Source organism: Fringilla coelebs (assembly GCF_963513975.1).
Source record: "Fringilla coelebs genome assembly, chromosome: 7".
Lineage (NCBI taxonomy): Eukaryota > Metazoa > Chordata > Aves > Passeriformes > Fringillidae > Fringilla > Fringilla coelebs.
In genome coordinates, this window is record NC_140035.1 from 19,830,040 (window position 1) to 19,854,570 (window position 24,531).

At 35.7% G+C, this 24,531-nt stretch overlaps 1 protein-coding gene across 1 annotated transcript in view; it reads left to right on the forward strand.

Moving 5' to 3' along the window:
- GAD1 (glutamate decarboxylase 1) overlaps window positions 1-16,462 on the forward strand; it is a gene marked incomplete at both ends in the record, with an annotated part of 28,154 nt that extends 11,692 nt beyond the window's left edge. Inside the window, 11 exons of the mRNA XM_084209404.1 lie at window positions 4,000-4,112; window positions 5,510-5,625; window positions 5,767-5,846; window positions 6,051-6,105; window positions 7,063-7,179; window positions 7,338-7,402; window positions 10,694-10,772; window positions 12,390-12,539; window positions 13,860-13,967; window positions 14,635-14,724; window positions 16,289-16,462. Of these exons, the coding sequence (XP_084065530.1) occupies window positions 4,000-4,112; window positions 5,510-5,625; window positions 5,767-5,846; window positions 6,051-6,105; window positions 7,063-7,179; window positions 7,338-7,402; window positions 10,694-10,772; window positions 12,390-12,539; window positions 13,860-13,967; window positions 14,635-14,724; window positions 16,289-16,462 (1,147 nt within the window). The remainder of the gene's footprint in view (window positions 1-3,999; window positions 4,113-5,509; window positions 5,626-5,766; window positions 5,847-6,050; window positions 6,106-7,062; window positions 7,180-7,337; window positions 7,403-10,693; window positions 10,773-12,389; window positions 12,540-13,859; window positions 13,968-14,634; window positions 14,725-16,288) is intronic.
- Window positions 16,463-24,531: the final 8,069 nt, after the last annotated feature.

The following is a 24,531-nucleotide window of genomic DNA, read 5'->3' on the forward strand; positions in this document are numbered from 1 at the left end:
TTAATAAAGGGAAGTATAAAACCAGTTAAATTTGACATCTGAATGCATCAAATAAGAACCTTTTCTTAATTTTTCTTGACCTCAAAGTTAATGAAAGGTAAATGTCAGTGTAAGGTATTATGATGAATTTTTTCAGCAGAGTGCAGTTAATTTAAAAAACCCCAAAAAACCCCAACACTAAACAAAAACATCCACAAAAACAAAGCAAAAAAACCCCAACCCCAAACCAACCAAAAAAATCTTTCAAACCACTAAAAACCAACCAAACCTTCTAGTCAGTTTTTATTTATATTTTGATTTCTATATGTTCAAAAATGTGAAGGGAGTCCATATATTCAGCAGGTAAGACTGCTCTCTTTTAGTCCTGAATGTGTTATAGTACTGAATGGGTTTTAACTGTAAAGGGACCTCTGTTTTGGGGAGTTTGTTGCTATTTGTCATAACATAAAAAATCTATCTTCAGATTGGAAAATGAACAATATTTTCACTGGCCTGTCTGTGAGTATATGGTTCATTAAATATACCTGATGACTATCAGCTCTGTGTAGGTTAGAGCTGTGCCTGTTTTGTGACATTAACAATAAAATAAAAACCTAAGGTGCTCAAGCCAAAACCAGCCTTCTCTTTGTAATAATCATCTCAGTTAGTTCTGTTTGCTGAAAATTGCTATGAGACATTCAGATTTAAAAGCTGATTGGGAAGAAATCCCAGAAATGTATGTTTTCATTATTAAACAAGTATTGTAAAAGCTTTAAAGTGCTTTGAGGTGCCTTTTTAGCAGCACAATTAAAAGTGAAAACAGTTCTGATCACATTTTTACACAAAACTTTGCTTAAAGGTTGTTTTTCTGTGCCCAATATTCCAGGGTCACTTTTTCCAAGCCCGTTTGACTAACTTAGTTATCCCAGTTTAGTTTTCCTTTTGTAATCAGTGAAATTACACAAATCTGATAAGACATAAAAGAATTCAGCTCTGTGGCAGGCTGTGAATGGATAAAGGAGTATTGACATCATTATTAGTAACATTACACTCATTTAGTCACTTCTTAAAGAATAACTCTTTTTTAATTGACGTTTTCCTTTTTTTTTTTGAAAGTAAGCTGTTAAATAGCTAGTTTCTCAACCATTTGTGCTTTAAAAACGAACATATCTTGAAAATACTTCTCTGTGAACATGAAAATTTAGTATCTATTTGTTAGCATGAAGCTTAGTGGGCCCTTTTTTTCAGAAAACCAAAGTCAACCTGGTGTGCTTTCAAGTAACACAGTAATTGCAAATAAGGTTAAAGCAAGATGTTTGTAAAATATGATTCAAAGACTGACAAAGAAGGTTATTAAAAATAACCAAATCACCTCTGTGACCTCTGGAGAACGTAGTATTTGTTTTGAGCAGTGTTCCAGCGCACCAGAACAGGTTTTGACCTTTACCTAGAAACTGTTCCAACCTATTACAGCTACATGAGCACATAACACAAAAGCAACAGTAGTATTGAATTATAGTAGGGAATGTTTCTCATATGCCATTTTTTCTTTTCTACAGATAAACAATACTTAAAATATTTATGAACAATTAAAAGTATGTGTTTTCTTTTGCAGATGAGTTTTGAGTAATCAAAACATCTGTACTCCCTTAAAATTTTAAATTATCATTAGGAAATATTACTTAAGTGTCACTGTGAAGCTAACATATAAAAATAAACATAATAAGCTTTCCCCATTGACTTGGAAATAATGTATCAATATGCTATTCATAGCTCAATCTCTAATCATGAGACCTTCAGTATGGAAATTTCAGAATTTCATTATTCATCCAGTTCTGTAGCACAGGGCATTCTGTCACCATGCAGCAGCCAACTGAGGTTAAAAATAATTATTATCCAGAAGTTCTGTTTAGGCCTGCTGTTAGCTGAGACAAGGGAATACATTGGTGTTTTCAGTATTGTGCAGATAAGCTTATGAATAGAAAATTGATGTAAAATATTCTCTGTTTATTCTCAGGCTTTTTACATACTGGCCAACAAGAGAACGGTGCTAGAATGATTTGGTCTGATAAAATGACTTGTCCTTTATGTGAGAGCAGAATTAAGCCAGCACTGGCTTCTACCAAAAAAACAGTTAGTACATTCTGTTAGTAAAGAGCTGATACTCATGACTGCAACAGTTAATTCACAGAAATACCTGTAAATGTTGTAACTATAGGAAAATCTAATCAGCTCTTTTTTTTTTTTTGAGATTGATTCTGAAGTTCAATGGTTCCTCATAAGCCAAACGCATTTTTTGGGTTTTATGGAATTCTTCAAAATAATTTAAGTTTAAAACAAGTAAGGTGGAATGAACTTAAACAAGACATGATTTGTAAATTCATAGCCATCATCTAATACAGCTTAATTAGCCTTGTAATTTATAAACATCTACTACAGTTTATTTCTTGTCAGTTCTTGGGGACTCAGAAAATAACTACAGAATAGAATAAGTAAGTAGCATTTTCTTTGTGTTTAAATATATTCAAAATTCAGTGTGCAAGGTCTCAGGACAAAACCCAAAATGTGTTGAAACTGGTGGGGAAAAAATAATCACATTGACTTAAGAGTACCTTGTATTGAGCTACAGTGATCTATAGACTGCTGAGTTTCTGTGGGCATCAGTTGATCATTCTGCCTAAATAAAAATTGGGATATATTCTAGACTTGCAGTGCTTAAAAACAAAACAATCCAAAACCACTGCTAGCAGACACTGCTTTATTAATTTTGTCCATTTGTAAATAGTGGCAACACCCAAACTTCAGATCAGTATTGAACTGTCTCTGCCAGTTCGAATGATAATAAAAGCAAAATAAGTAGTATTTTGGCTTCTGAAAATAACAATCACAATAATGAAACAAGTTAGAAATCTTTAATATTAAGGGAATATTTTAAAAATAATGGTGGTGTTTCTCTGATGGACTAAGGACATATAAAAATTGAAGAAAATATTAACAGTGGAAGCAAACAGTGTAGATGCAAATAAAAGACAAGCTTTTTTAGACAATTGTTCCCTTCTTAATATCATGTCATATTCAAGTTTGCTGTGCCTAGTCTCAAAATATCATTTTAGTATTAGAGAGACAACACAGATGTTTTGATGAAATTATTCAAGCGGAGAATATCAGTCAAATCCGAAGTGTCAGGTTGTCATGCTCTTATAGATTCCTTTGGAAATCAGAGGTTGATTTCTTCATTTCTCTCTGCTTCCTTTTCCCCTTTACTTATTTTTTCCCCACACACAGCAAGCAGAATTTGTTTACAGCAGTAGTAATTTGTCCATCTACCTTGATCATCAGAAACAGTTGTATGGTTGTCAATTTCTATCCACATATCTGACTCTGACATCAGGGCATGCCAGGATATGTAATGTTTTTTGCCCTCATTAAGTGGATACAATAGTTGACTGCTGACTTGGTTTTGGTAATTGGTAATTAGAAAATCATCATTTGTAATTACTCTTGACAGTTATTGATCTCGTTGTATTGTAGAAGTAAGTTGTCCTTGGAGATCATCAACAGAATAAATCCACATAATTAATTATATTTAAACTTTGAAACCCTAGCTCAATACTTCTAATTATGGTTTTATTTAGCTCAATGAAGTTCACTGTTTTCATAAGGATTTAGCAGTATTTTATTCCACAAGTGTGGAATTGGCACTTTGGGAAACAGTTGTTTCAAAGGACAAACTTGTACGGAAGTCAGCAGCACTATGATGTTGAACATTAGGTCTTACATTCACTATATAGAAAGCTGCAAAATATCTAATACTGAATGTTTATTCATCAGTACTTCCAATATTGTTTTCCTGAGGATTTTTGCTTGGGTAGAGTTTAAGGATCAGGACCTAAAGTTACACGAAATCTTTTAGAAACCTCGAGCATTTTAACAAAGAATCACAGTCTGGGAATTTATCATGTGTTTTTAGAATCTGTATCTATATTGCACTTATTTGGTATTTTTGTTTTATGCATGCAGGTTTACCTATGAAATTGCTCCTGTCTTTGTCCTCATGGAACAAATAACACTTCGAAAGATGAGGGAGATTATTGGATGGTCAAGCAAAGATGGTGATGGAATATTCTCACCTGGTGAGTTTTTCTTGTTTTGGTGGTTTGACTAAAACTTCAAAAGTTAAAATAAACATAGGCTGTGTCTGAATAGTCACACTATCTGCAACAGAAGGCAATGAGTCAGATATTTAGAAGTCGGAATGCTTTGTTTAAAGATCCCACAGAATAGTTGGGACAAAAAATTATCTCTTTGTATGGCTATGTACTATGGCATTTAAAACTTGACTACAGTACACAGTTAGGCATTTAAACACCCCTTTTATGAGCTTCATTTCTGGAGGCACTGAGCAACCACAGCTTCTTTTGACTATAAGTTCTCAAAAATCATGTACTTGTTTCTTTGGTGGTCTGTGAGGATTTGGGCTCACAGTCAGGAAAAGGTTGTGATTGATTATCTGTCACTTTCTGGGACTCTTTGAGATATAATCTGATTGCACTCACAAGTATGACTCTAGTATAAAGACCAGGTCAATGTGTCTTCCCATGCAAGGAAGATAAAGGCAGTGAGCAGTGACAGAACTGGCTGGTGATGAAACATGTGAAGGTCCTGGGCTAGCATGTGGACAATGTGGGTGCCCAGCAGGACTTTTCTGAGGTTGGCATGAGGGAGCACCAACCTGTCACAGAGCATAAAGGACAAAACCACCTCCTTTTGGAACAGAGGTGGTTCCTTTTGGAACAGCCCACATAAAGTGCGCACCCCAGTCCTGTCTGCTAGAAAAATACAGATCTTTCTGTGTTCTCATCAATGACAACATTTCAGAGGAAGAAGTCATTCTAGGCTTAGGGGTGAGATTGATCTTATTAAAGCTTGAGGTCTGCACCAAAGAACGGAGCTAATTGTTCAAGGCTCTTTTTAGCAGCAAACCAAGATAAATAGCTGCTTTCCCTGTATTAAAATTGTTCAAAATTAAGTGTGAAAATAAATTAGGTGAATCATAGTCTGTGATGTGCCTCTTTCCCATAAATGACTGTGAGGAAGTTAGAAGTAGCAGCTCAGCTGTAGAAATCTACCTTTAAGTATCTACTTCTACATCTACAGTAAGATGGGATAAATCCATCCAATATGTGACATTTCTTCAATATCAGAAAAGTTAATAAATTCCTGTTGTTCTTGCTAACAAGAAGTTTAGGCATAAGCAGCACAATGAAAGCTGAACTTTTTAGGAATGTGTTACAAAATGATAGCAATTGAAAGAGATGGCATTTAAGAAATTCTGATTATTACTCTGGCTTTCTCGAGAGTCTGTCCTGTGCTATTTAGACAGATACCAGTGCATTTCAGAGAAATGTTTTTTCATAGTTCACTGCCACTTTCCCTGCATTATGCAAATGAGACACAAATGTCTGTGGTAGAATATACTTTTTGTTTTCATTATCACTATTGTATTACTCATTTATTTGTTCATTCACAGGAGGAGCGATCTCCAACATGTACAGCATAATGGCTGCACGCTACAAGTATTTCCCTGAAGTTAAAACCAAAGGCATGGCTGCAGTCCCTAAACTGGTTCTCTTTACCTCAGAGCATGTGAGCTTAATACACTGCTGACTCTTAATTTACTTAAGTTTGCATTTTCACAACATATGTCATAACATGACATGACATATGTTGTGAAAATGCTTCACCATTAAACAACCACTCCATTTCATGTTCATTTGTTTGCTGCAGAGTCACTACTCAATAAAGAAAGCTGGAGCTGCACTTGGATTTGGAACAGACAATGTTATTTTGATAAAATGCAATGAAAGGTAGGGTGAATACTAAAGTTTTGATAGATTAAATGTGTTCATCTGTTAAATTTGTTTTATTGGGTCTAAGGACTGATTTAGTACAGTGTGTCAAGTTGCTAATGGCCTGTTGAGAAAATCCTATTAAATTATTTCAACTGCAGCTATTATTTACATATAAATTCTTTAACTTTCTTTGTCTTTCTGTTTCTGTGATAATTGCAGAGGCAAAATAATACCAGCTGATTTGGAGGCAAAAATTCTGGAAGCAAAAGAAAAGGTTTGTGTTTGTAAAAATTAATGCTTGGCTTGGTAAAATTGCTTCTTCCTTTGAAGCCAGAGTGTTGACATTAAAGAGAACATTATAATGATATAAATACAAACACAGTATTTTTATATGTTTAATTATACATTCATATATTGTTTACAGAATTTTCTGTTCATCTTGGTAAGGTTTCCATGTTCTGTTTAAAACCAAAAGACTTTTAACTCTTGAACCACAGCTGTAGCTTGTGATTTTTAAAAATAACTTCCTGTTTGGAAATATATGGAAACAAGCGTGGAAACATAAAATCTTTTATCTAAACTTTTAAGTTTACCCAAACCCATAAAAGATTCTACAGAGCCATTAAAAAATCCTATAGATTTCATGTATGTAGCACGTATATTTGTTAAATATAGACAATAAGATTAAATTTTAGGCATTAATTGCTATTTCTTGCATCAATGCAGTGGAAAAACTCATGAATTTTTAATAAAATAACCAAAGAGAAATCAAGATTTTTTTTAAAAAATTCTTTACATTTGGGAACTCTATGAAATAGCAGTTCACATTTATTTCATCTAATTCAAAATTGTCTCTCTTTGATCTGATAGTTTCTCATTTATTGCTTTTGTTTTAGATTGCTTTGTTCTGCTTTGTTCTGTTTATTAGTAGATAAGGACTAAAGGAACAATTTCAAGCCTTCAAATAATGACTTACAAATCATAATTAATTAATTTTTGTTTATACTGCTGTAAAAGTCCTATATTTACTTGAATATTGCTCATCTTCAACTATAGTGTTTGAATCTCCTCACTGGAAGAAAATCGACAAAATAATATTCCTTATAAAACAATTTTTGGTTACAAAATGAGATAATATTTTTTGGAATTATTTTCCTTTGTATTTTTTCCTTTTCTTTTCCTCTCAAAATGTTTTCAATTTATATTTAATTTTTTTTTTTTTTTTTGGTAGGGATACGTTCCTCTTTTTGTAAATGCAACTGCAGGCACAACAGTATATGGAGCCTTTGATCCAATACAGGAGATTGCAGATATATGTGAAAAATACAACCTCTGGCTCCACGTTGATGTAAGTAACAAAAAGTGCTGCTAGTCATGCAAAAGACAACTTCAGTTTACACTTTTTTTTCTTGAATTAAAATATTTATTACTGGACCCTGAGTAAACTAAAATCTGTTGAGCTTTTCGAAAAAAATGAGTCTTCTCTTTCTTTTCTGTCTCTTCCAGGCTGCCTGGGGGGGTGGACTCTTAATGTCCCGAAAGCACCGTCATAAGTTGAATGGAATAGAAAGGTACTACCCAGGGCTTCTTTGTAATACTGTTCTTAAAGTACTTTCACAAGGTACATGACACTTCAACAATTCATGAAAATGTTACTTTGCTACGGTGAGGAGTTTAAACACTAAATTAAACAATAGTGAGGCAAAAGGGAAAGGTTCAGACTAGGGAGATGGAAACAATACTACAGAAGAAATCTGTGATGTACCATTGAGTGAGAGGTAAGTTTTCAGCAGATTTGAAGGAAGACAAGGATATTACTTGGCAAAAAGGAAGGGAGATTGTTCTATGCATAGCTTTGAAGGGATCATAAGTCTGGGAATGGATGGAGAAGTATTTGAAGAAAAAAATGAAGTGTGAGAGCTAGACAATCTCTGAAATGTAGGGCTTTGAGAATACCAGTGATAAATGAGGGATCCAGGGCAGGTATTTGAGCATGAATACCCACAGTGGGAATTCATAGAGGTTCTCTCCTGAAAGATGTTTGCAGGTTTTCCAGAAAATAAAGAGTGTATGTTCATGAGTGTTCTGTAAATGGAACACATACATATGCTAGTCTTATATCACTTTTATTTATACATACACACGCACACACACAAAAATAGATAGGTGTGTACAACAATGAGAGGAGGTAGAGGCTGAATTAGCAGCAATTTTCAGGGGCAAGTTTCAGTACCTTTAAGGCTTGAAAGGACTATGATAGACAGAGCTGCTACACTTCTGCTGTACCAGGGAGAAGATTGAGGTAATTTACAGAGAGGCCAGAAAGGGTAACAGATATCACCTGTCTCAGGACACAGGGGCCTGTGTGTTGGTGCCATGTGGGGATTACATGAAACAAGGAGGAAGCTCTTGTTGAGGTCAGAGTGAAGTCTGCAGTAGAGAGTACGTGTGTCCCCCCCAGGTATGTAACCCAGCTTACCTAGATGCCCACTGAGACCAGAAGCCAGCCTTTGATTGAATCAAACTTAAAGAGGCAAAGCATTTGTGTTGGTAGTGACAGCAGAGCGAGAATGGCACCCTCCCACTGGTTCTTCCAATTTTGACTCAGGAGTCATTCCAGGCATGGTCTTTGGCACAGTTGTACCCGTATCCAATGATGACAAGTCTGTAGAAGATGCTATATTTATAGTCCCATGGGTGCTTTGATCTCTCGATTTCCTCTGAAAGCACTCTACCATAAAATGGTGCCCATCTGAAAAAAATCAGAAAAACAATGAAGAATCACAAACTTTAGGTCTTTTCCATCATTGCAGGTATCAGCCTTCAGGGAAGCAAAAAATATTTGAAGCAAGCTCTATCCATGTACTTTTAAATTAGCATCAAATTGCTCCCTTGAGTTGGCCGTTCTGAATATGGGCACTGTGTAAAATTGTAAAATGAGTACAGTGAGCAATGCTCTTCCTTAGGGAAAAAAACTATCGTAGGTTTGGGCATCTCATACAGTAAGTGAAGAATAAGTACAACATCAAGGATGGTGTATGGAAGGACTGGCAGGGGACTTTTCTGTCGCAAGGGCAGCGGCATGTGGTGTGGAGTACCCTGAAGCAGCAGAATCCTGTCAACCTTTGCCAAGTCCAATTTACTTGTGACTCATGGCAACATGTCTAATATTAAGTCAGCATTGCAAAATAATTTTCTTAAGATAGAGAGGTTTGGTCACAGGAGTTTGGCACACCCCTTTTGACCTGAGGTCAACCCTGAGGTGCTAATTAAGGCCATACTTTCAAGTAAATACAGAAAGCAGCAGGCTATGAAGCATGAAATTATTTCTTTCTCAATCAGCTATACAGATTTCAAACATGGGATGGGGCCCACGTGCACTGGTAATTGCCTGTCACGGGCCCCAGCTGGGGTCTGTTGATAACACAGGTTGTACTTGGCCTGCTTGGACACACTGGCATGGAGGACTGGCATGCTGCCATGGCACAGAGCTGGGGTTGCCTGTGGTAGGACAGCCTCTGGCTGGGGGCTGCACTGAGGAGAGACTGACAGCTTCATGTTAACGTAAACCTAATGCTCCTTCTGAGGAATGACTTGAAATTGTCTTTGTTTGAAACCCTGAAGGTTAAATGAATGTGCTAAACATGGTGTTTTCAAATGAAATAAGCTGTTATATAAATTCCTTTTTCCTGACTGCTTCATCTGAACTATTAGTGAAGTTTTTCTAAAAGATAAGTCTGAGCTACTTATCTGCTGGTTTGCACTGCATAAGCAGCCGATGTTACATGGATGGTGAGCTCCCCAGGTACAGCCTAGGCTGCGCTGTTCCTTCAGCTGAGGGGCGCTACAGTCTAACCTGGCACACACAGGGATTGGAATTGTATCCAGAAATCAGTGGTCCTCGGGCTGGGGTGAAGACATAGCTCTGTTGCTCAAAACAGAGAAACTGTGGTTGTGTCTGTGTCCTCTGAGAGCAGGGCGTAAAAGAGGAGAAAATACCTTTAAATTTTCTCTAAACCACATTGTAAAAACACACACATAGTCTGTGAAATACAATTATGCACTTTGCTTCTCTGGCACACGCAGTGAATCAAGGGGATGCTTGGTAATTAATTACTTGGGGTGAAAAGGTCAATGGATGTGCAACGTTGGCACATTTATTTCAGTGTCACCATTAAACTGTCTAGGATAGTATGTTAAAAAACAGAACATCTGTTTGACTTGTAAATTAGGTGATCTTGTGCATTGACTTGTGTTTACATGTAAGAAATTTTAAGCTTTACATGGAGAATGGTAGGATAAGATGTAAAGTTTTAGAGCCTTTTAACAGTCCATGGGCTTGAAAAGCAAGGGCTGTGGCTCTAACTGGAAAGCAGGGTAGCATGCAAAAGGTCTTTTTATTTCCTTTCTATTTTACCAGCAGCTGTTCGGTAAAGAACTGTATTCTCCCACAATTCATATTAGTCCCTTAATTGTCTGACACCCCCACTTTCCCTGTCAGTACCTTGAATTGATAGAACACATCAAAGAGGTTTTGCTATTTTTATGAGTGCTATTTCTAGAAGAGAACTCTTCTGGGGATGATGTTACTGTATCAGCTAATCAGTCTGATACTAATTAGCTGGTATTAGTAATAATAAAAAATAATCAGAAGTCTGACATTGCAATGTTAATATGAAAAAAATTCCTTTCCTGGACAGCATAGCTGGGAAAGAAGACACTTAAGACAACAATAATACCCATAGTGATATCATCATGGTCAGAACTCCATATATTTCCAGCTGAAAGCAGAGAACAAAGGTGACTGCTTCAGATTAAGTTCCTGTTTTCCAGACCTATCTGAATGTGTAATTTTTTTGCAGAGCCAACTCAGTCACTTGGAATCCACACAAGATGATGGGAGTGTTGTTACAATGTTCTGCCATTCTTGTCCGGGAGAAGGTCTGCCTTATATTTAATAATTAAACATTAAAAAGAAAAAAAGTAAATATCAAGGCCTACTTTTTAAGAGGGTACTGCAAAATCTGTTTATTTTCAAAACTTCTTTTGGAAGGAATAATTGTGTGGATTTACATTGTGTTTTGGAAGTTGTTTTATCTGTCCTGGGGGTTTTGGCTTTTTTAAATTAAAGTTGTAGAGAACATGGGTCAGATCCTCACCTGTTGGATCTTTGCATATTCTAAAAGCAAGAACAGAGCCATGCTAATGTGCTTCATCTGAGCACCTGCCCCGTTGTTTCTATGATATATCGAACATAGAGCCTCGGTCTTGGCATTTGGTCACAGTCTAAACTGCTTATGTAAGATGCAAGTTTTTACCTTACATAGTGGTTTAGAAGTTTCACAGTTCTATTGAAAAGAAAACATGCTGGTCTTATTATGATTCTTCTAGGGCTAGCATCTAGATTCTTAGTTGTCATCAATTAAAGGAAAACCTTGTGTCTTGTTTCTCTTAAGCAATGCTTATTTTTATTAAATGATTTTTTTAAAATTGCATTATATGTGGTATCATATTTGGGTAGGACTAATGATGTTGTCCATTAACCTCTTGTATGCCAATTGCTATTAGAAGCACTTAAGCTGAAGAAGTAATACCGGTGTATAGAACTGGGATGGGGGAATTGGAAGTTGCAGCCTGAGGTCTGCCATTGCTCTTCCAACCAATCCATCTCTAAGCTGAGGACTGCAGCATTTATTTCCCTTTGTAAACACATCTATCGAAGGGAAGCACGTGCCTTTGTTTAGTGGCATGCATGCTTATTGTGCCAGCTATTGCAGGATTTTGGCAAGAGTTTTTGTTCTCTATATGAAAACTTTGATAGATGTTTTTGTATTTATGAGACACACTGGTGTCTTCAAGTTTCTTGCAAAAAACAGTTTTAAACTCTAGAGGAAATGCAAACCATTTTAGAAATGTCACATATAAGACTTCCGTGACTTCTGTGTCTTCCTGTGTAACATACAGGAATTTGCTGCTCAGTGTTTCCACCAGGCATTTTTACCAGTAGTCCCTAGATTTCTATTGGTCTGGGAACCCTATTTATTTATATGCAAAAAATGTCCAGTTTATGTCATTTGTGCTTATCAGTAATGTTAAATGTCATAAAGCTGAACAACATACAAAGTTTAAACCTTCAATTACATTTTTTCACTCCATTTTGTGTAGCAATCTGTTGCATTGAGACACCACAGCTTTATTCTAGTGTGCAATTTAACAAATCATAAATTTAAGTTTAAAGAACATAGCCTTATACATTGAAGTGGGTAAAGCTAATATCACAAACTAAGTATCCAAATTAATCTGTGAATGTTTTCTCAGGGGGGTATTTGTGTAAAACCATATGGCTACTCAGAGATTCTATGAGAACCACCTTAGGTTAATGAAATTACTTTTGTGGCTCAGGTGTGCAAAACAAGGTCAGTATGTTATAATATGTCCCATCAAAGAACAATCCTCCTGTACATGTTTGAAATACATTTCTATACATTATTAATGTGTACATTCTCTCATGCACAAATGTCAGGTAAGTCATATAAGTGTACATGTTTTTTGTTGTAGGGTATCCTTCAAGGCTGCAATCAAATGTGTGCAGGCTATCTCTTCCAGCCAGACAAACAGTATGATGTCTCCTATGACACTGGGGATAAGGCAATACAGTGTGGTCGACACGTAGACATTTTCAAATTTTGGTTGATGTGGAAAGCAAAGGTAAACAACAAAAGTTTAGCTCAAAAACCAGAAATGTATTCATTTAATTTGTGTCATGTAATGGAATACTTCATTTTAACATGAATGTTTGTTTCATTACAATCTCTAAACACAGAAATATCCAAGTATTAACTCAGAAAGGAACTATGTGAATTGTAAAACAATGCTAGCTGTCAGTAAATTCAGATGGCAATTAGAAGAAAGATTTAAGTCACTAGATGAGTCCTGCAGAAAAACAATTGAGTGCAGGACACCAAAATGATCTCTTGTGATGCTCTACACTTGGATAATATTTTATGACAGATTACTTGTTACAGCAGAACAGCTTTGATGACTTATAAGGGTCCTTTGAACATGACATTTCATTGCATAGATTTTATAAGTAACTTTTTAACTTAAAACAAAGCCTTTTTCTGAGCAACCATTGCCCAAGTGAGGATTCCACAGTTATTCCTGGTACTACTGTGGTATGCCTGGATGGCTGAATTTAAGCATGGGTTTTTGTCCAGGCTTACATGTTCACAAAATGAGGGTTCATGTAGTCAAGAAAACACATTCCATTTTTATTGCTTTATCTGCAGTCATCTCATCACTGTTATTCTTGATCTGCTGCTGGCAAAATGGGAATTCAGTTGGGTAACTTGTCCAGAGTCTAATTTTAAAAATAAAATTGATATTAAATCTAATTATAAACTCTAAAATCATAAACCAATTTTCACTTTGGGAGAAAATGCTTGCTTCTTCATTCATGTACAAAGTGTACTTAAAAAAACCCCCAACTATTATTATCAGTATTATCAATTTTTCTGGGATTATGACCTTGACAAGATATCAGTGGGTAGGCAAGTGACTTCTAGTAAACATATTGCAGACTTTTGCTTGCTGGTTAAATGCACATTGCTAGCAAACTGTTCAGAGGAAATATTTTACTTCCCAATTCTTATACTTTCAACTGAATTCCCATTCCAAGTTTCTGGTCTTTCAGCAGCAGCTGTGATGCCAGGACATAATATCCATAATATTTTTGGAAACCCAAAAAATATTAAAGACCTAAAATAATCTACTAAAAATACTGAAAGTCCTTGTTATTTTCATAATAAATTCTCTTATAATGAGACAAACCAAATAGTGACTTACAACTGGGCCACCTTTAGCCCCTTTTTTACCGCTGATTAATGCTACTTTTAAGTTGCAAGAAATAACACTGCTAAATGCTTTCTGCCTGAAAATTTTTAGAGTGAAACCTACCTGAAAAGGTGATTGCATCAGAGCAGCAAAAAAATGAGCATATAATTAATACCTACTTTCTTATTAAAATAGGGTACAGTAGGATTTGAAAATCAGATCAATAAATGCCTGGAGCTGGCTGAATATCTCTACACTAAAATCAAAAACAGAGAAGAATTTGAGATGGTTTTTGAAGGGCAGGTAAGTTTGCTTTCACATATGTATGAGCCACATCTGTCTTCATGCTTCTCACAGTTCTTCAATACAGCTATGCAAAACTGCTCTGATTTTCTAAAGAACTACGTGACTATTGGCATCTGAGCAGATTTTTTTGTTAAATATATGTGGTTTTTTACCATAAATGTCAGGTTTATCTCCTCTTCTGCAGAGGCCTTCTCAGTTAAGGGAATGAAGATTGCCTTAATACAACCTACTCATACTGAGATTATTAATACATAACTGAGAATCTGCTATTTTTACTGTATATTCTTTTCTAGTGCCAGTACATAAACCTTTGGATCATAGTATAAACTTCATTTCCCCCTTTGCAAAGGAAAGGAAAATTGGATTGCCCTTGCTGTGATCCTGAAAAACAGTTACTCATAGAACTGCACAAGGGTGAAAAGCATTTGCACTTCATTAGCAACCTAAATATTGCAAATGGGACAATGTATAGGGAATCTAAGGCAGGAGAGGCAAGCAGCAGTACTGTAATCCATTTCTGTCTGTTTAACATGCAGGACTAGGAAAGTTAATACTATATTTTGTCTTTCATGTTTGTGATAAAATATGCTACTGACTAGCCTTTAGTGTGGGAATGATCTGTATAATTTTTTTAATTGATGCACGTGTTTGGTTCTTTTTGCAGCCAGAGCATACAAATGTATGTTTTTGGTATATTCCTCCAAGTCTCAGGGGCATGCCAGACTCTGATGAGAGAAGAGAAAAGTTACACAGGGTAAGTATTTTTAGTTAAATGTAAAAAGATAATTCCAAATTCTGAGACATCAGTTCTCCATTGATTGTAATGACCTTGATATTTGTTCACTTTTGTCTTTTATTTATATTGGTGCTCAAGTAATGTTTTCCCTATAGAACCAGATTCAGAACATATTCAGTTATCCTGTGCTCAAAGTGTTACAAGCCTTCAAAAAGGAGCTAGGCCTACAGACATTCACAGTCTTCTTTGGATAGGACAGACTCTTATCTACAAGAGAAACAGAAGGGTAATTGTTTGAAAATGCTTGGACAGGTAAAGGGCATGAAAACCTGTGGGTTCCTTTTCAGGTATTTATTCTGATTTTAAATGCCAATGCATTAATGCATTTCAGTGAAAATTAATACACTTTGGAGGACTTTGGGATACATTTATTTGAAGTAGTAGAGGAAAGTGAAGGCATAATAGAAGCACCGCCAGAAAAGATATAATGTTATTCAGGACTTGAGGAAGAAAAATACAGTAATTTTGTAGTAGTGTTTTAGACAGAAGTGGAATGAAATACATTCAGAAGACAAAAGAATGATATCACGGTGTCAAAAATAATTGCTATTTTGTGTCTGTCTGTGTGAGTGTGTGTTAAGGAAGTGAGAAGAATGAGCAAACTTGGGAGATTTTGTAGGGGATTTAATGGCTGCATCACAATGGGGGAAGAGAATATAACAGAATAGAAATTCCTGGGTAAAATTCCTGGGTCAAGCCAGTCCCATGTTAGATAAAGAAATTGCCAAAAAAAGAGAGAATAGAGGAAGATAGAGGTAAGAAGTAAGAAACAGCAAGAGGGATGAAATATTTGATTTAACCCTGTTAAATGTTAGAGGACATCATAAAGCATTCTACAAAACAGTGAAAGAGCCAGACATCTGACCTTGCCTGGCAGACAATAGAGCAGGAGAATGAAGGTCTGGATGGAAAAATTTGGCTTAGTCAATACCAAATATTAAGACTGTCAGAACATAATTCCTTGTAAATTAAACCAAGGAAGTGAGATTGTGGTAAATGCACAGTACTGCAAAACTACTGGAAGGTTTCCATGGCTTATCCTAACAAAAAATATTCTTTATGACATAGATCTTGTTGAAAAATTTCCATTGTTGTCCCCCATACAGAATGCTTTGAGAATATATAATATTCTCATGGAAAACATCCACTACCCTCAAGAAGGTCTGGGATGGACATTCATACAGAAGCAGAAAATGTTTCATCATGACAAAATCTTCAGCACAAAGAAATGAGATATACGTTTAATATATAAAATTATTACATGGCAAATACTCTGGGATACTATTAATTTGTAAATCAAAAAGATGGATATTATTGTTGTCAATTTTTCTTTAAATAGCCAATCTTACATATATAGTTTTTCAAGCTTTTTCTTGTTACAGACATTTTTTATTGAAGCAAATGCCTGTCAATTTATTTTTTCTGAATTAAGAAATGCTGTGATATACAAGGAAAGAATAATTTTTTTCTTCTCTCTTTGTGTGTGTCTCTCTCTTTTTTTTTTTTATTTTTAATTATAAAGGTGGCACCGAAAATCAAGGCATTGATGATGGAGTCAGGTACTACTATGGTTGGATATCAGCCTCAGGGCGATAAAGTCAACTTCTTCCGAATGGTCATCTCAAACCCAGCCGCAACTAAGTCTGACATTGACTTCCTCATCGAGGAAATAGAGAGATTGGGGCAGGAGCTGTAGTGGTTGAATGATTTTTGAGTGTTTTCCAGCACTGGCTATTTTTTAAACCCAGTTCTGCAGAACATGTTTTAAGGAAATTCTCTTTCTGTAAGTTGCAATCTCCTAAGATATCCTTAAACAAAACAACCATAGGCTACTGAAATATATATGTATTGGTAGATCATATTATTGAGGGAAAATGTATTATCTTGAAGTTGAAGTACTATTGAATCTTACATTGGTCTTGTTTATTGTAGACAGCAGAAAATTAATAGGTATTAAAATAGCAAATTAAGGACTCTGCACAGTATATATGTACAGTATAAATAAATATATATAATTATATATATACATACATATATATATATAAAGTGGTTATAAACTTAGATCAAAGCCACAGCATGTTTTCCACTTTAAGAAAATTAAGTTTTCCTTCAACAACTTTGATGTGGATAATGTGCTACAAGTTTTTCTGCCAGACAGAAATAGACGTATAGAAACATTTCTAAAATGTAGATTCTTAGGAGCTAAAGAAAATGTATAACAGTATTAGATCTTATTGTTGGTGCTTTTCTCACATACAAAACAGCAATCTCTAAGAGCACCTTTGAGTAAAATAGTTGTACTTGCCCTTTAGTGTCAAATCAGGGGACCACAGTAGCAGAGTCATTGTAACAGGTATATATTATTGCTGTATTTTTAGAGGTTAATTTGTGTAGATTGTGTATATTATTGTTAAATTACTTTGTGTAAGAGGATTTAAATGTAATAGTTTTACAGCAAGATAACTGTTTGATTGTAGGTATCTGAAACATTTGCTTATTTATATGCAGAGATTTACCATGCTGAAGAGTTGTCTTGTATTTTCTTCCGTTTGTAATGTAACCTATTTATATATTATTGAAGTTCTAAATAATGTTTATGGTATTTTAGTGTCTTTGTGAGCCAAAGAAAAAATATGAAAATATTAGTTGACACTTTCATTTAAATCCTAGTGCCCTTAAAGTAATAACTTACAGATAATTTTACTGAAGATAAGGAATTCTGACATTGTGTATAGACTATCAAATTATGGGATCCCTTTAATCTATTAGAATTATTAGAAATTTAGAAGTTTTATTTATTGTAATGTCAGACTGTTCAGTGTTCTGAATGCTTTTCTAGTGAATATTGATTGCTAACCAAGGCCCCTGTTTTTGAGTTTTATTTCAGAACTGACCTCTGTGACCATTTTAACTAAATTCTGTGGGAGTTTTAACCACATCATTCTTTCAGTGAAATGGAACTTACTATCTGTTTGGACCTTATAAAATAAATAAAACCAAAAGTAATCTCTGTATCTTTTAATACAGCCAGCTTGTCCCAATAATTTCAACTGGTTAGTCTTTTCAGATTCATCTGCAGCTTGATCAATTTTAATCATTAGCTAATCAATATTACTGAGTGGAAAAGTCCATACTAGAAACAGAGTAGTGGAACAAAATGGAGATTCAATAATCCCCTGTTCACTGAGTTAGTGTCATGGTGATAAATGGGATATGCTAATTTCAAGTGTTTTCATACGTGATTCTTTGCAAATCAGTAATTAATTGCTTTTTCTCCCTCCCCTCCACCTCAGAAATAAAATTGAATTATTTTAGAAACTTCCAGTGAAATACAGTCATGCCATGCAGTTTTTGCAGTCTCTCTGGCCCCTGTCAGTCCTGTGGAAGGACACCTACAGGCAAGAGAGATTTCCATCCTGCAGGTCCCACTGCCTGTCCTTTGAGGATGGTGTCCCACATTTGTGGCTGTGTTAGCACAGGGAGAAGCTGTTACAGTAAATGCTGTATCCTACAGCATAGCCTTTCCAGCTTTTCATAGGACTCTTGCTTATTCCTCTTTCATAATCTTCTGTAAAATCTTTTCTTCAAATCGAGTTGAATCTAAAAATTATGGTAAAATTGTCACTGACCTTTAGATTTATGAGTATGACTTTCTAAATTGATCTGCATTGTTACTTCATATCATTAAACCCCCTAGTAATCTTACCAATACAGTATTTCTTTCATTAGATTTTTTCAAGACAGTGTAGTTGGTTTCTTGCCTTCTTGATCTTAAACCTCAATCTTGCTCAATTATAAGCCTATTGTATTACTGTGTAGTCAATACTTGACATTTCCTGATGTAAACATCCATGCTGTGTGACCTGAGGCCTGCAGTATAGATGCAGTTGGCATAAACATTGACTTCAGTACTAACTTCCATAATATTGAATGCTATTCTTTATAGATACCAGCTATTCACCAAAACTAGAGGACCCCTCATTAAGGAATGTTCCTAAAGTACAGAAAGAAGTTTGTTTTGAAGAAGCACATGTCACATTTTTATTTCAGAGTTCTGTCTGAAATCTGGTCTCAGTTTTACTTTATTCAAAGGGCAGCTACAGTAGATTGAAAAGATTCTTTCTGTCCTTTTTGTTTATGAGAAACAATATGAGCTAATATAAATTAATCCAAAACGTATAACTGGTGACTTAGCTTCACTAGAGGATTTTAGCTCTTCCACACAAATGCCATGGTTCTTATGATTTCCCCAGTTCTTAGGTGGGAATTTCTGATTTCCTCCATCTCCCTTGTCATTAACAGCACTACTAAAGCTCTATCTTCCGCTCAGTCCTCTAACCATAATATTTTAACCTCAAGAACCCTGTAACCAGATCATCATCTCAATATTCTAATAGGAGTTTAGTGTATCTGAGATGTTAATTCTTCTTGAAGCAAATAAATGAGGTGAAGAGAACCATCTTCAACCTGATCATGAAGCTGTAGGAAGGACCATGATACAGCTGATGGCATTCATACAGCACACCACTGACAGTTCTGTGATGTAGTCAGAAACAGATCTTGACCTCCTCAGTGCATATATAATGTTTTGCTCACTAAAATTTCTGCTTCTTCCTTTAATGAAGTATCTTGTGTTTTCAAGGTTAAAAGCATCAGAGGTTCTTCCAATTGCCATTGATGGTTTGCACTAAGTGGGAATAATGGAGCTCCTCCTGCTTGTTTTGGAAGTGAGACAGTGAATGCATAGGTGTTGTCTCTAAAGACAGAGGGCTTAGATTTATCTTCCTACCCTCTGCATTTATCTTGCTTTTCTGCAGTGTTGTGTCTTGACACAGATGACCATAATTGGATTTTTGCAAATCTTTTGATTCTAATATCAGATTCTGGGGTGTTTTCCTATTAGATATACTGTGTTCAACAGGCACTGTGCTCGTATTCATTTCTGACTTGGTTAACTGATTTTAACAGAGCAGGTATAGTCATTAGTGAGAAAACCCATCTTTTTTCTTATTAGGTCATTTCCATCTGAGTAATATGGCACAGCTTCTCAGACTAACGCTGACCTGGAACTTTCCTTCTTTTAAATCCATATGCTATTGACTGTGAGAGATTAGGATGTATGGATATACAGAAATATTGACTAATGTAAAGCATTTTAATTCCAAGTGAGCAACTTTGTTTTTCTGAGGTTTAAAGCACATGCAATGCTTATGAACTGATATAATTTATTTGGAAAAGATTGACCACTGAATAAAAATAACGAGCAGCTGGTGATTTTGAATGAGAAAAATTCTGATTGTGTTATTAAAGGTAATTTTTAGAGAAGATAGATTATGCCATTCATGGCAGACAGCCAGAAGCAGGGGCCTTGAGAATAATCCAGAATTTTAAAATCATTATGAAGTTAGCTCATAATCTGTTTTTTGAATGGTGACAAATATGAAGGGATTTTTTAAACAGAATCTCTGTTTTGTGGTTTAAGAAATGTTGAAGTTATAAAGAAGTTATGCAATGCAGTTTTAATTTTTCAATAAAAGTTTATCTTAAAAATGACTAATTTGTCTCATATAATTTTTGTGAGATCTTTTGTTTCCTTAAGAATATGAGACAAAAGCCATGCAACATTATCTGTCACCTTAAAAATGGTAAGGCAAATATTAAGGCAACAATTTAAATTTAATTGTGGATTGAATGTGAGCTTGCACCAACAACGACTGAGGAAGAACCGCAAGCACAGAACCTTGGTCAGTTTGGACAGGATTGTTGAGATGTTAGTACTGTGTGTAATATGAAAAATGTGCTTTAAAATCTTGGATTCTAGACCATGCTTTGGGTTAACACACTATTCTCTTGTAGGAGATAAAGTAATTTTAGTTTTTTTTACACCAAATAGATTGAAAAATAAGAGTACATTTTGAATTCATTAAAGTATAAAATTCTTTTTTTCATGGTAGATAAATTCTGATTAATTGCTGCTCTATGCATCACCTGATTGCTTTAGGGTAGGATGAACCTCCTTCAATTAGGATGAGTTTTCTTAAGAACAGTTTTATTTCCAAGTTAAATATTTTATGAAGCAAATCAGTAGAGAGAAAAATACATACAAAGAAACTTACTAAGTCAATTAGTATAGCATACAAATGCCATCATGTAAAGCACTAAAAATTATGTAAGATAATTGTATGGTGTGAGTATTAAGGAATGTTCAGCTTATGCACAGACTGTTCAGCAAAATGTTAGGACCACAACAACGCTGTGTGTAGTTAGCACAGCTCTCTGTGGTCAACAGAATTACACCTGCCTGGATTTCTTCTGTGGTGTTTTATAGTTGCAAGTTATGACAGTCATGCTGAGGGTGATGATACATGGAAGTACTTTTCACTCAAGAACAGCAACTAAGTGAGGAGGAGATGAGAAGATGCAAGCACTGTCTGAAAGCAAAAGATGAAAGGAAGGATGGCTGCGAAACACAGAAGGATTTCTCTTTCCTTTGAGTATTTGAAAGAATCAGACTTTTGGACAAAGCAAAATTAAAATTTTGGTTAGATGAAAAGGTAAGATGCAAGAAGAGGATTTTAAGTAGACCTGGTAAAGAAAGAGAAAAGTTCTGGTTCTCTGTTTTAATAGATCTATCCACTGGGGGAAAGCGGAACGTTGCTTAGTAATGATGCTAACAGAAAAGGCTGAAGACCTTGAGTTATTTCTGCTATGTATAAGTACTCTGTTCAGCATCTGAATGTAATTATTTCAGATTGGATAAGTATACTTGAGATGTGTATTTGTGAATGTATTTATATGTATTGGTATAAATGAGAAGAATGGGTACATGCCTTACATACTCAGTGTGTATCAGAAAAAAATAAGTTTTGCACGATGACTGTTTTGTGTAGGATTTTTCAGGACAGTTGAAGTATATTATTGAACAAGTGTGTAGTGAAGGAAACAGTAAATTTTTTTTCCCCTACCCTTAAAAGTATGTGTGTGTTGGATATTTATATAAATTATTAAATCTCTATCATATGAAATTCTCAAATTAAATACCTTTTAACAGGATACCAGTCTGGTTCATCTACAAATGGTTGGTTTGATCCAGGAATTACTGTATAAAAATTTATGGCCTTGCTTTTTGTGGAAAGGTGTTGTGTCACGATTGTGTGAGCACATATAAGATCAATGCAGATGATAGGAAATGGAGAAAAACTGAGTTTAACATTCAAGAAAACCTAGAAAAAATGTCACTGCAAGCAAAATCAACACAAGTCAACACATGTAAGTACAATTACTTTAGCTTAGATTATAGAAGTCTATCATCTGTGACCACAGTGTAAGCTGGTTCGAAGCAGTGTCTACTCAGTGTGACACCATTAAGAGTTTCAATTATGCTGGTGCACAATGCAGGCCTATTGGCCTTCCAAAAAATAGAAACTTGAATACTACTTTAAATCCAACAGGTGAAAGTGTCTCTAAAAAGCAATGTGAGAAAGGCATAAGACATTTCTCATTCAGTGTCACATGCTATTTATATCTTCTAAAGTTTGCATGTATTATAAATTACATTCACTGTTTAACACATTGCCTTATTAGGACTTCCCATGGGCCTCAGCAAAGAAGGCCATCAATCTCAATTAAGCTTCTTCCTTTACTTTTGGGAAGGTTGCCCGCAGGCTAAGACTGACATTCGTTCTTGTGGGTATACATCCAGTCTTACCACTAGCAAAATTCTTTATTAGTTTGAGGCTTTTTGTGGTTTCTTGTTGTATTTTCTGGCTGTGAGCACCCTCTGAAGACAAGGCCCTTATTGACTGTCTCTTTCAGGTGATCACTTTCCTGCCACACTCACAGCACTGGCCATCACTAAACACACTAGCACAGCTCTTGGTATTCTCAAGGAATACAGCTTCACTGGGCAGCAGGAGGAGATCTCCACATGCTGGGTTTAACAGTGCTGAAATAAAGAACCACAGTTGTTTTGATTACAGCAGGACTTCCTATTTGTGAAAAAGAAAGACTTTTACTAATTCATTATAACCACTACTCTTAATTTGCCAGTAATTGTGCTGCTACAATAATTCACTGTGTTCACTTATCTTGGTTGCACTTTAAAAGTCTATTACTTGTACCTGACTCAGTTATGTTTCAGGGGTGCTATATTTCTTCATACTGTTTTGAACATCATGGCTCTTCTATTAGTCTATAATTTTTCAAGAAGTGTGGGGGATTTTCCCACTACAAAAGAATCAAGTTTAGTTTCTGAACTGTAAATATCCCATATCAGTGAGTAGTTCTTAGTTTTTACTCAGTCGTAGCAAATATAAATGTAATTATTCTGTAGGTATAAATCAAACACCAGCTTCATCTTATGGTATAATGTGATGTGTCTTCTTTTGTCTTCCCAAGCATATGAGGCCTGTCTTTTTGCAAGCCATGATGTGAAGTCCCAGATTGCTAATTGCGACCTGGCTCCCTGGCAGTAAGAGCTGTAATTGCCATCAGACAGCTCCCTCTGCTTCCTGAAGTGAGTGTGTGCAGACTGATTCCAGCATTAGAGCTTCTGTTGCAAGTTAAAGTTAAAAAAAATTCCTCCTTTCAAATACATCAACATTACTTTAAAAAGAACTACTAGGCCAGTAATTGCTATAATTTTACTTCCCTAAAAGCCTAGCGTTTTTTTCCTCTCAGAAATTCTGTGACTACAGTGTAAATAATTAGGCTTAGCTATTGTTGAATGACTTAAGAACTCATGTTAATTTTCTATATATAATGCTGCTATAATTGTACAATTACTGCTGTACTGGAAGCAGGCCAGAGGTGGAATAGAGGTTCTCAGGGGAGTTTGAAGGCTCTCTCATTTATTCAGCAGCTCAGACCGGAGCTGTCTCTATTAAGCTGGCCAAGTGGCCAAAAAAGTCACTGATATCACTGGATTATACTATAGAGAATTGGTTGGATTCTCAGAAAAATGTCCATGGCTTGAATTTCCAACAGGAATGCCTGTTCCCCTCTAATGTTTTAGCAAATACATTGAGTTAAAAGAGCTTCAACAAACATAGGGCCCTTACTTGGGACCATGCCCTCAGTTTAGGGTTTATGTAGTGAGCTACTAATTCATCTATCTACCTAGGTAATTTCTAAAAAGGCAAAATACAAGTGTACATCTTGTCCTGGGGTGACTTTTATGATGCTTGTATTCCCAGCCATCTGTTTAGCCCAGAAATAAGTTCTGCACCTTCAAGACTGGTTCTGAGAGCAAAGAGGGGGAGAAGAATCCCAAAATTTGTTATCAGGAGCTGCATGTGCTCCCCTATATCCCTCTCTCCTGGCCTGTGCTCTCTGCAGCACAGACAGTGGGACAGAGCTCTCCTGTGCTTTTAGTTTGTTTTTAGCTGGCTGAGGCAGTGAATTTCCCCGGACTGTGCTTTTTCTTTTTCTTGGAACTACTTGAAGCTGCTCTGGACTGAAAACCCAGAAAACCACCAGGAGCCCACACCTGTGGCCACCAGGGCCTGGGACTCTGCATTCCAGCACCAGAGGGACTGATAACAGAGTGAGCTGAGTTACAGCCCACCAAGGGGACTTGCTCAGTTTGTCATCTCTTCAGAGCAGCGAGAGGTTTTATTGTTCAATATTGTTCTTTTTTTTTTTTTTTTGCTGGTGAATGCTTTGCCTATTAAATAAATAGGGTTTTTTCCACTTTGCTCCAATGAAATCTTTTCCCAAACCAGTTGGGGGAGGGGTCACTTGAATCTGCTTTCTAGAGGAACCCCT